General features: G+C 35.5%; 1 protein-coding gene across 4 annotated transcripts in view; it reads right to left on the bottom strand.

Moving 5' to 3' along the window:
* LNPK (lunapark, ER junction formation factor) overlaps positions 1-11,702 on the bottom strand; it is a 43,206-nt gene that overhangs the window by 7,224 nt on the left and 24,280 nt on the right. For 3 of the 4 annotated variants that reach the window (XR_014897971.1, XM_085322672.1, XM_085322684.1), the window contains exons 9-11: positions 9,541-9,646; positions 8,763-8,833; positions 7,288-7,458 (exon numbers count right to left, since the gene is read on the bottom strand). Coding sequence is in view for 3 of the 4 variants with exons in the window: in XM_085322672.1 (XP_085178798.1) it covers positions 7,288-7,458; positions 8,763-8,833; positions 9,541-9,646 (348 nt within the window). In the remaining variant the exon portion in view is untranslated. Of the gene's footprint in view, positions 1-7,246; positions 7,459-8,762; positions 8,834-9,540; positions 9,647-11,702 lie in introns of all 4 variants that reach the window. The other variant, XM_085322692.1, reaches the window with a different exon arrangement.

Here is an 11,702-nt window from a genome sequence, read left to right as displayed (position 1 = left end):
CTAGACTCGTAGATGACACAGGAGCAGCAAAGACTATCAGTGGAGGTCCACTGATTATTATAACGCACATCGTGAAGGTAAGCAGTTTACAAAATTACTACAAATTGAAGTTTACAGATCAAAAATGTTAACCTTACCAAATTTTTGTWACTGCTTATGTACCAAAGTGTGTTGGGTGTCTGAAAGCATCAGGCTCAAACAGTCTGATTAATCACAGAACACTAGCAGGGCTGAAGTTTYCAGAGTTTTCAGAACTGGTACAACTGCTATCTGTCACCAGGAACATGGGACCTCTCTCCTCCCAACACACAGTTCCAAGGTCTACATCATTATCCTCAGCTGGCTAGTCCCAGGCTCCACTTCAAACTGTTCAGTTCAGCTCAGCTTCCCTGTTTCTTCAGACTTGATCTTCCATCTCAGCAGGTTTGCAGCCAACTTTCCTCTTTACTTTTTCAGTTGTTCTCAGTCTGCTCAACACCTAACTTTGTTTCTTGTTCCAATACCTCTTTGGAGCCRYTTCACAGATTTAGTCCYCCTTCTCCTCTCCAAACAATYTACTGTTCCCAGTTTCTTTCTAGAYTATCCCACTCTTYCCCATTCCTCTTCAAACAATTTCCTTTTTTTCAGTCCCAACTTAYGCCCACCAATCTTAATCTCCCAAACAGTTCTGTCTCACCTCTTCCTATTTTCCTGAGCCTCATTCTATGAACAATTTTGCTCCTTTACCTGATCCAAGCTTTTCCACATTGAGTTCAGCAGTTAGATTCCCTCTTTACTACTACTGGTTAGGCTAGAGTCACAAGAAGTACAGAATGGGAGAAAAATGACTATGCCCTCTTTTATAGTTCTCAGTATGGTTCAACGCAACCATTACTTTTTTACCCAGTTTCAGTTCTGTAGTCCTCAATGGAATGATGCTTAAGATCCTGTAGAATCRACATGTTCTCAGTCTGATGAAGTGTAGCAATTGAAGAGACTACGCATTCAGTCTGGTGGTAGATTTAGATATTCAGAAGTGGATACCAAGTGCTTAAAATTAGCCTAAGGACAATTTTAGGGACTATTAGCTGCTAATCCCAATAAGCTTGCAATAAAGAGAATCTGACAGGATACATGTTCTAACCATCTATACTCAAAGGAACAAGAGAATGATGCTCTATTTTTTTTAATTCCACTTGAAAGCATGGAGACACCACTTCTAAGGAAAAATTCAGGTATGTATATATTTTTTTTTTACATGGCCTTTTCCTTCATCTCATTCTTGAGAACTCTCCCAAACATACAGCTAAAACAAACCAGTTTACATGAAAGCTTTAGTCTAGTAGAAGTCTCACATTCATATGGAACTCAYGAGTGGATCCTTTAAATGGAAAGTCAGAAATCATAATAAGTGATGCTACTAACTCCACCTATAAATAAGATCAGCCTTCATTAGCGACTCCATTTTAAATATATCAATTTGACTTTAGATAAACTTTCCATTGAACATAGTATGGCATGATTTAAATGACTGCAAAAATAGTAACTAAGAGAAAGTTTTGAAATTAAATTTAAAGATGACAAGAAATGTTAGTGTCTTTAGTAACTAATAACYCATGATTTTACTGAAGAATACACATACACATGATCCAAACAGCTATATGCTATTTAAAATGTATTAACACAACTCTTATAAGAAATACTGTTCTTAACTACAGCAATTCCTTTTTTCCCSCCAACACTTCTGATTAATGCTTAGTACTTAGTATATATACTTCATATCATAGTCAGCTAGTCTGCTTTTTATGACRGAGAATATTTCACTGGATAATCAGTAAAATCATTGCACCACTATTAGTTTAAGTGGAAGACATGGCCATCATGCAGATATTCACAAAAACAGTATAAATTACTTTTACTTTGCAACTGTACTTAAGAGGAAAAACTGTTGCCTTAGCACTGCTAGTACAAACAAGAAATCAAAGATGATTCTTACTCTTCTTTAGATCACCTTTGGTTGGAGGAGAGAGACCACAAGATAATAGGAAAAACTACAGAACAATTAGAATCCATAGATTTCAGAATTCTGAAATACTGGGAGGTATCTGTGGCATTTCAGTAACAATGATGGCACACTTATTCGCAATTCYGCCTTTGCACTAGAATTGGACAATTCCTGGCTTTTCTAAGCTTTGCTATTTGAACAGCAACTGCTTATCAAGAGAAAATCATTCTTTCCRAACTACAAAAAAATAAGCTACAAAATTAAAACTCCAAGTCCAGATGACTACAAATTAAGCTAGTTTAATTCAAAATAGTTAAGCATGTCAACTCCATACAAGTTACGTTATTAAAACATGTTCTGTACAAATGAGAGACCAARCGCTACAGACTGCAACACATCCATTTATCCAATGCTAATTTTTGTTGAAGATGAGATTATGCAAGGAAGCTCTAAGCTATTCTTCAAACACTTTTCCAGGTACAGTTCTCAAGAGCTTACTGTCAACCCTCCAGATCTGCCATCTACTTAGATCTGTTAGCAAAGCTTGTAAGACTGTTCTTGACTGAAATACATTGAAGGTAGCGGTTAAAAAAAAAAAAAAAAAAATAAAAAAAAAAAAAAAAAAAAAAACTCCTACTATGTAAAACTACCTGGGTTAACTCAACAGCGTTTGCCTGAAACAAGTTAGATAACTGCTTGTGCAGCAGCTTTCAGCCTCAGGGCAAAGAAAAGAGGTTTGTTCTCAAAAGTTCTCTTCCATAGAAGGTCTATACTTTACTCACAAGGACAAGTAAAAGATGACAGAGGTAAGAATCATTTGGAAGTCATCACCTAGATTTTAGGTAAATACTTAAATCCAGAATCCAAATTATGAGAGCTCCTGTTCATTATCATTATATAACATTATCTGTTCTATTGTGTATACATCAACACAGAAGTATAAAATGAATTCCTAGCATCTGGAACAAATTTGTTTTCAAAAGAAAATACTTGTGTGATAATTTTTCAGAAAACTTCATGCAGTTAGACTTCACTAACAGCAACTGGCAACATCCAACTTAAACCTAACTCAACCTACACTAACCTTTCTATTGTCTAAAACAAATCGGATTGAGACCTTTGAGACAAGTTTTCTTCACTTCTGCAGCTCCATTAGCAGAACAGACTTTCACAGTCCAATATGGCAAAAAAATATTTAAGGTACATGTGCTTCACAGTAGTCTGTTCATGGCTTTTATATCACAAAAAGCTATTGTTAAGCCTTTGGAAGAGTCCAATATTAACACAGCACTTGAATCTTTGCACCCTTAGTTTTCTACGGAAGGCAGGACATGCTGCTCAATGAGACTGAGCTTTGGCACACTGAAAACAAGTAATTAAATTTAAAAAGTAGTAATATTTACAAGTAATTAAACTCAAGGCAAGCTGATCCATATTTGTGTGAGAAATCATGGGATTCTGTCCATATCAGTTGAATTACAGARAGAACACAGAAGGCAGAAATTCTCAACTTTTAAAGGAAATAAGGGATTGGATGAGACACAGTGCACTAATGCTATGCTACAGAAGGAGTGTGCGCATGATTGTAAGTCGAGCCAGATCTCCGAAACAAAGGATGTTTACCAGGCCAGTTTCTTGAAAGTAGACTGGAACAAGTCTGACTAAAGCCAATATTCAAGCTTATACCTGTTCTTTGTCCTCAGCCAGTTTTATTCCTAGATAAAGTGTTTCCGCTCCATCTGCGACATTTGCCCAAAGCCAATCTCTATTTTTGACATAGCTCAAAGCAGCAAAAACTTGAAAGAGCAATATCTTTCAAGGCTAATATTACTGTGAATCATTCTGTTGAACAAAGTCTCTGCATCTGCTTTTCAAATACTAGCAGTTGCAGTCTACCAAGAAGCCTTAAACATGAGAGCATTAAACCATCATTTTGTCAAGATGGTCAAGAAATTTATACAAATCTGGAGACAGCATAAGATGTTGTCTCCATAAAGCGCTTTATGATGCTTCATGATGAGATCTGAAGTTCCAAGGCATCTAAGACCTTTGAATACCAGCGGCCATACATTCGCCACAAAATACTGCAGTCATTTGCCAACTTTCTTGTTTCAACTTTCAAAATATTCCTAAATGTAACTATTTCAAGAATGCATAGTAGTAGCAAGTATGAGCAATAYAGAATTAATCAAAAGAGTAAAAGCRGTTCCTCATTGCTTTAACATGATCCAAACATTAATACTTCTAAATGCTCATGAGAAAAGAGGCTAGCCTTCAATGAAAAGCATTTAAGATCAAGTCTTTTAAGAAAGAGATAAGAACAGAACCAAAATATATTGCTTCACTCTGGTAGTAAAATTTCCAAAGTTGCTCTGTTGAATAGTGAAGCTTGATGTTTTTTCCAGTAATCTGCATAAGAATGACGGCTGATAACTCCATGTTTCCAAAGGATTTAGAAATCTAAATTTCAATGCCAACAGCACTCCCCATAAGCAATCTTCACATCTCTTATCCAGAGGAGTAGTATATAACATGCTTGTTACTAAAAAATAGATTTGGCTTCACACTATATTTGTTAGTAAATTCAGCTGACCAGAAAAAAAATCTTTATACCACTTCTGTATCACATTAGCTTGCATAGTTCCTTTGTGCTATGCCTTAAAAGGTGTTACAAATAAGAATCTGTTGTCAGCATCCTGAAGCTGGTTTCTTGGTGTTAACATTTGTTTGTGTCTGTAAGTAAAGACACTCTAGTCTTGTTATGAGAGCTAGTATATCACTAGGAGTGAACAAAAGCCTTCCACAGTTATACCTCAATAAAATGATAGCTTCATACCCTAAAATTACAATCAAAGAAATGTTCACTTGTTAATAAAATCCAACTGCCTTTAAGCAAAATTATGTTTCAAATTAGTGTTCTGATGTAAAAAGTGATTTATTGAAAGTGTTATTTCCTCATTCATAAGATTACTCTGTGGCAAGTCACAGGAGGTTAACACAAAGAAAAACTGATAGGGTAGCACAGACCTATATTACATCAACAAAACATTTTGCAGAGATATCAGTTATGTAGAATATTAATACATTTATTCCATTCCTAGCTGTTTGCTAATTATCAAAACAGGTTGTTTCCTTTTCATCTTGGAGATGACATTCAGAAAAGAGTAAACATTTAAGTTATACACCAAAAGTCAGCATACCAGTTATCTTTGCCTCTCCTGGAAGAAGGTGGGGGAATATATCAATCTACCCTTCCAAGTAAGGAAGGAAGAGGAAAAACCTGGGGTTTGACCCTCACATCTTTTTTTGAGAGCACCTTAAAGTAACACCATGCTGGTAAGTTATCAGTGTTAAACTGGAGTATCTCACATTTACTGCATTAAAATCATTCTATATTTTATCTTGAAATACTTGATACAATTCTGTTTCTAAAAAAAGCATGAAGTATTTTGCAGAATTTCACTCCTACAGCATCTCATGTGTCTAATGAAAATCATGCACTAGTTTGTAAGGTTTTCAGTTCTTTACAACATCTATAAACCAACTCAGCAGCTCAGACCCATTAAAGGCATAGTTTGATAAATATTTCTTTAATAATACCAGCCTAATTAGCACATGCTCTCCCCAAACCTCTAAGAATTTGCAGCTGAATAATACTCAGAAGTCTACGGCACATTATCTCCAAGGGCTGCACATCTAGTCTTTTAGGGTTTCTCCATTTGATTAAGGTAAAACTCAGTAACACATGATAGCTTGTCTGTATCAAAATTCTGACTTTAGAAGGAGCTAAGCAGCTACTAATTCATCCTCCACTCACTGAAGTGACAATCGTTTGAAGACAAAGAAAAAATCTGCATGGTCTTTACTTCAGGCATCTGATTTAGGCCTTACTTCCATAACAGTAACAGTAGTGARGAATGTTTTAAAAGTTCCCATCTCCACTGTTACCTTTGTTACTCTTCTACTGTAATTTTCCTCTCTCAGCTGTGTGAATACAACTGTTAGAAATAGTCATGTTGGTGTATTTTAGGAGTGAYCCATAGCATAAGGGCAAAAGCAAGAAATGGTTTATATAATATATTGTCTTAATTCTAAATACTTCAGTTTGGAGCTTTTCAATTACGCCAAGTGATTTGTCAAAGGTGAGAAAGGTGCGCAGAAGCTCCTTTTAATGCCTTCTTCCATCTCACAGAAGGACACACTACCCCTTCAGGTATGCCTGTAGCCAGCTCTACAGCTGCCTTGCAACTAGCTAMGGCAAGCTGCTTCTAATGAAGGAACAAGCACCGCTTTCATTAAAGGAAAAGAACACTATGGCACACRAAACAAATTTAGCCTACAAAGCACCCACAAACCACACTCAGAGATGGCTAGTTGGATCAGACTTGCCTAATCCTCTCAGTCTTCTCATGCCTGAAAGTAAATACCAATTCTATTTTGTACCCAATATTAAAGATAACTGAATAGAAACATTATTTCTATTGTGCTGTAYGTGGAAGTTTCCTGCAGTTGGTGCAGTTTCAATCTGAATCTCAGGGGTGTACAATTTGATAACTCTGTACCACATGCTCCCTGGTATAGACTAATACAAAAATTCCAATATGCATACAATAACACATCTGACTAGAGATTCTTTGGTTTTATATTTTAATTTCTAGAAGACTTCTAAACAYTGAATCTTCCTGTTGGCTGTACACCAGACACCTACTTTATCTGCAGACTATAAAACTTCTCAAAAGGAACTATGTTAAATTAAAATTGACAATTTGTCTTTGAACTCCCTGATCTTAAACAAGGTAGTTTTACTAGATTTTCCTGCCCTGAGGAAAACAAAAGGAACAAAGGCAGAAATTCCAACACACCTCAATCAAATGACCTGTTGAACACAGTGAAAGTTAACCACTTCAGGACATACCTTTAACTATTTGTATAATTTACAATGCTATTTTCCATCTGTTTATCAGTAACATTGGAGTTAAWTTTATTAAGCCATTATTTCCAAGACATACATGAAGAAACTTCAGGTACAGGACAGCAAACCACAATATCAACAAGTTAAGCTAATAACGTTTGTTTCTACTTCTAGACAAGAAATAAAAACAATTGAAAAAAACTGCATCCCCCAGGAAGCTGTTCTTATTCTTATAAGAGATTCACCTAGGCAGAGAACTCCTTACATAAAGCAGGTAAATAAGAATGCTCAAATCTTACATATCAATAAAAACACAGTGCCTACAAGAAGGTGGAGGGGGGGAATCTCACCAGATATTACAAAGAGCAGACTTCATGAGATTAGTACACACCTTCYGTCTGTTCATTCTCCTGCAGCTTTTTCTTTCTACTATCCAAAGGCTCAGTTTCAGATTGCAGTTCTGCAGGTGRCTTTTTTTCAAAACTGAAGTCTGGAAGTCGTGGAGCTTGGGGTCTAGTTTTCCTTGCAGGATTCAGGAAAAAGCAGTAGGCACACCTAAAAGCTGCACAAAAGCATATCCAAGAAAGTGGCCTCACTAACTCATATCATGTCCCACCTTTTCCCTACACAATACTTTGACCATCCACGACACTAAAAAACAGATCAAATAACACATCCAAAAGAAAATTTTCTTTCTTCCACCTTGGCTTTTCAAAACATAGAATTAAATAGCTATCAGTACCGAGATCACCTCCATCAAATTTATACAAACTGCCCCATACAGCTTTATTTTTGACCTCAGTATAMATCTTCCTTTAAAATACCTGCTTTCTCTCAGCTCTGCCTCACTTACCTATAAACACTTTTTCCCATCACTATGCAATATTTGACCACAGTGAACAAAATGCAATTCAGAATGACAAGACGTTGCCAGATGGTAAATATTTAGTCTGTCCTTCCATTCCTTTATATAGAACACCAAAGATAACATCCCCTTAACAAGGGGTGAATTAATGTCATCTTAAAGTCTGCTACAGATTCTTCAAGCTATTCCTCACTGTTTACTCTTTGAAGAACATTGTTCCACATATGCTTAAGAAAAAAAAACAATTTTGTTTAGTAGAAATACAATTATGCCACATAATGGTTAAATGCAYACTTTTGCTAAGACAAGAAAAATGGTTATTTCTTGCACATTTGAACTGTGAATGTTTAAGCTAAGATGACATCTAGTCTTAATATCTGAGTCCATACGAAGTGTTCAGCTTATTCTCTTACAATGCTGTGTATTTTCTCACAAAACTGAGACAAAAGGAAAAATCTAAAATTCTTTCATTTCTCAAACACTGTGCTTACACTTGCAGTAGAAAGGAGGCAAAATAAAACATCTGTGTTCAATAAAGAGCTATGTCTGACTTAAGTTATTGTCAGCCATAAATTCACATATAGCCCCTCAGGGCCTGTTCCCTTTTCTGATGCCTCCCCAAGATCTTCTTGCCAAAGCAAAATTTTGTTTAAGTTCTGGTAGAAGAGTACTTTAAATGTCAGATACTTTCTCATTATAAAAGCCTTATGAGAACTATTCATAGCCAGTAGCAATTCTCAGGGATGTAGTAGAGGAGGCTTATTTCTACTAAATAGTTTTCTACACATAAAATCCTTGGCCTGAAAGTTGTAATGAAGTATTTTAAAATCTTAAAGTGAACCCTAAGATATGGGGTAGTAAGTTACCATAAAACTGTTCCCATGTGAAGTAGCATTTGACAGTGCAAGTTAAACACTTAACTGTAACCAAACTGAGGCATGATGCATGTAGTCACAAAACATAAGCAGACCACTAGAAATAGGCTACAGTTCAGTTCTTACCTACGTATTCAAATTCCTCCTTCAAAGCCATACCATTGTGCGAAAAACATTGCTGACATATTAGGGCATACCTAGAAAACATCAGCAATATAATTACATAGCATTAAGTATTAAGATACTGAAGTAACAGATGTATTTCACTTTAGACATTCACTAACGGTTTGGATATTTAGTCTTAAAATGTGCATTCATGGTGAAACATCTAATATACAGATTTACTTGGCTTTAAGATGTAAAGAATAGTTTTTAAAGCTGGTTTAAAAAAGTGAAAGATTCTTTGTTACAACTTAAGCCTCATACAATTTAGCAGATTTATTTTAAGTATCAGACTTGTCAGAAAAATCACATCCAAACTATTAAATAGCTTTTTTCTCATTAGAATATAGGCAACATGAAAAGTGAGCATAGTTAAAATGGAACTTCTGTTAYGTTTAGACACTTCCGAAGGTAATCTGAAAGTACATGTAACTAATAAAGTTGAAGACAAAAAAAAATGATTTTTTTTATAGTTGGAAGTATAGTTCATTCACTCAGTTGAATATCAAAGACTTTCCTTTTCATATCACGTTTAATACAGCTCAGAGATTATTTACAAAAAGGTTACCATTTTCCCCACAAACAGATTTCAGATGAAGCACTAGAAAAGGGCCACTTCATTACAAAAATTTAGAACAAGAAAAAGTAACTTGTAATGCTTCTAACCTTGTCCCTCTTCAAAAAAAAAAGTTAAGAAGCTCACTACTAAAAAATGTAGATATTCTCTTTAGTAATGGCTTACCTGTTCTGAGGACCATCACCAACCAAATATTCAATAACTCTATCCACAACTCCCCTTTCTCGAGGAAGAATAGGTCTTGCTAAAGGAGGGCCTGGAGGATGAAGACCTAGAAAGACAAAAACTTGTGTGTCAAACTGATTTTTGGCTATGTTGTATATAGCCCTATAATTTTATTGTACATGCTACAATAAAAACTAACTGCACCTACTTAATATAAATKGTATTTCTAAATTCACTAGAGAAGCTGTAGGACTTCTTTAAATACAACAGTTCAAAGTTCTTTTGTTCTTCCAACTTCAATCTTTAAATTGTTCCACTATTTAAGTCTTTGATATCTAATGGATTTAATTAGATAATTTCCRAATGTAATGCATCCATAGGGTATGTCTTTATGTGCTCTCAACTCGTCATATTCAATTATTCAAGTTTACACCAGTAAAATTGGTAAAACCAATTACAACAGTAAAGAACAACTAAGGTTACCAGAGAAGCCCCATTGGTTTCTGGGCAGTTACTTGAATCCAAGAGTCCAACTAAAAACAATATCCATTCAATCTATGTATCAAAGGGCAAAACAGATTTAATAGCTTGGTAATTCCACGTTTGACAAAACGGTATACACTTTCAATTTTATGCTTAGTCAAAGTCAGAATGTCATTGTTAATATCCATGTGTTTAATAAATAACAAAACAAAACTCCTTTAAAAACAGGTAATACCAAGCAATAGTTGCTACCAGTTTTGTTTATACATGGCAAAAAACAGAGACCAAGAACAAACASTTTCCCTTCCACTGACAGAAGTTTTAAAGCATCTGATCTACTGTACAAAAACATCTGCCAATTTCTATTTTTGTAGAGAGCTTTGAGCTCTTATATTTACCTTCTCTTCCAGCCTTAATACAGAAGATGCTAAGCATACAAGTAAAACATGGTCTGGTAAGAAATTAAGTCTAAGTCATCAAGACATCACCATACAAATAACCAAGTATCTGAAACTGTTTTCCAAGGCCACACTACTGGCCAAGATAGATTTTAGACAAGAGTAGAAGTTACATAATTTTCACAAATTTAAAGAGCTTAGCATATTCCAGCGACTCATACTGCCTCCTACTTTCCTGTTAGTACTTGCCACTACAAATAAAAACTTTATCCATTTTAAAGGGATAACACTTTTGCTTTTAACCCTATGCTACAAAATAGCTTTCCCAACATTGACATTTCACATTACAATGCTTGTAGGCTACAGATGAGGTTTGAAAGTTTGTCTGGTAGGATAGTTTCAGTTTAATCCCTTAACTGGGTGTCCATTCAGCAGTCCACATTAGGTGAAGGTCACACACTTCCTGCCCCTCCAAAGCACTGACACCTAGGTTCTGGGTTGCAATTAGTCTTCAGTACAGAAAGGGTTCTGCAGACTATTAAGTAGTCTGGACATACCTCCACACTCACATGGAGGAGAGATTCTTTCCAAGACCACACACCACATGTGTGTGTATGTATATATATATATATATATATATATATGTATGTATGTATATGTATACACACACACATATACACACACACACACACCCAAAAGTCCATCCAATAGTTCAGAAAGTATATCAAATATGCCAAATCATGGAATGGCTAACTAGATCACTGCCATCCTGTAGAGAAAGAATACCTCTCACTGGACAGTGCTATCACCTCACATAGCACCATATACCTTTAATTCTAGATAGCTTGTGCTGTTGCTGCAGTTTTGCTTGTCAATGAAAAACCATGTAACAGACTGAAGCCACGCAAGAACTTATTCTTAGAAGTAAAATCTTCAAGGCACTGAAAGTAACCAGAGTTTCTCAGGAAAAACTTCTGGCTGGTAGCTATTCTTACTATATCCAGCAAGAATAGACATAAATGGTATGGCTCAAAAGGAGAACATTTGGTAACTGCAGATTCAGTTTCTGATTCTCTTAAGTCTGCTATATGGTTCCAGTAATTTTCTAGGGAATATTTGTTTCACAGAATGCCCCCACATAATGCCCAATAAACAGACGTGGAAGCTGAGTATAACAAACTAAACACATTGCTCCAAGACACAAGAAGTATTTTAAAGAAAACCTAAATAAAGGACTATACCAAGGGAGCAGAGTTTGTTGATAAGCTGAACTAATTTGGA

This window comes from Rhea americana, unplaced genomic scaffold (assembly GCF_003343005.1).
Source record: "Rhea americana isolate MKP2758 unplaced genomic scaffold, rheAme1 scaffold_12, whole genome shotgun sequence".
Classification (NCBI taxonomy): domain Eukaryota; kingdom Metazoa; phylum Chordata; class Aves; order Rheiformes; family Rheidae; genus Rhea; species Rhea americana.
Note: the sequence above shows the minus strand (reverse complement) of the source record. Positions and strands in the feature narration are given on the sequence as shown.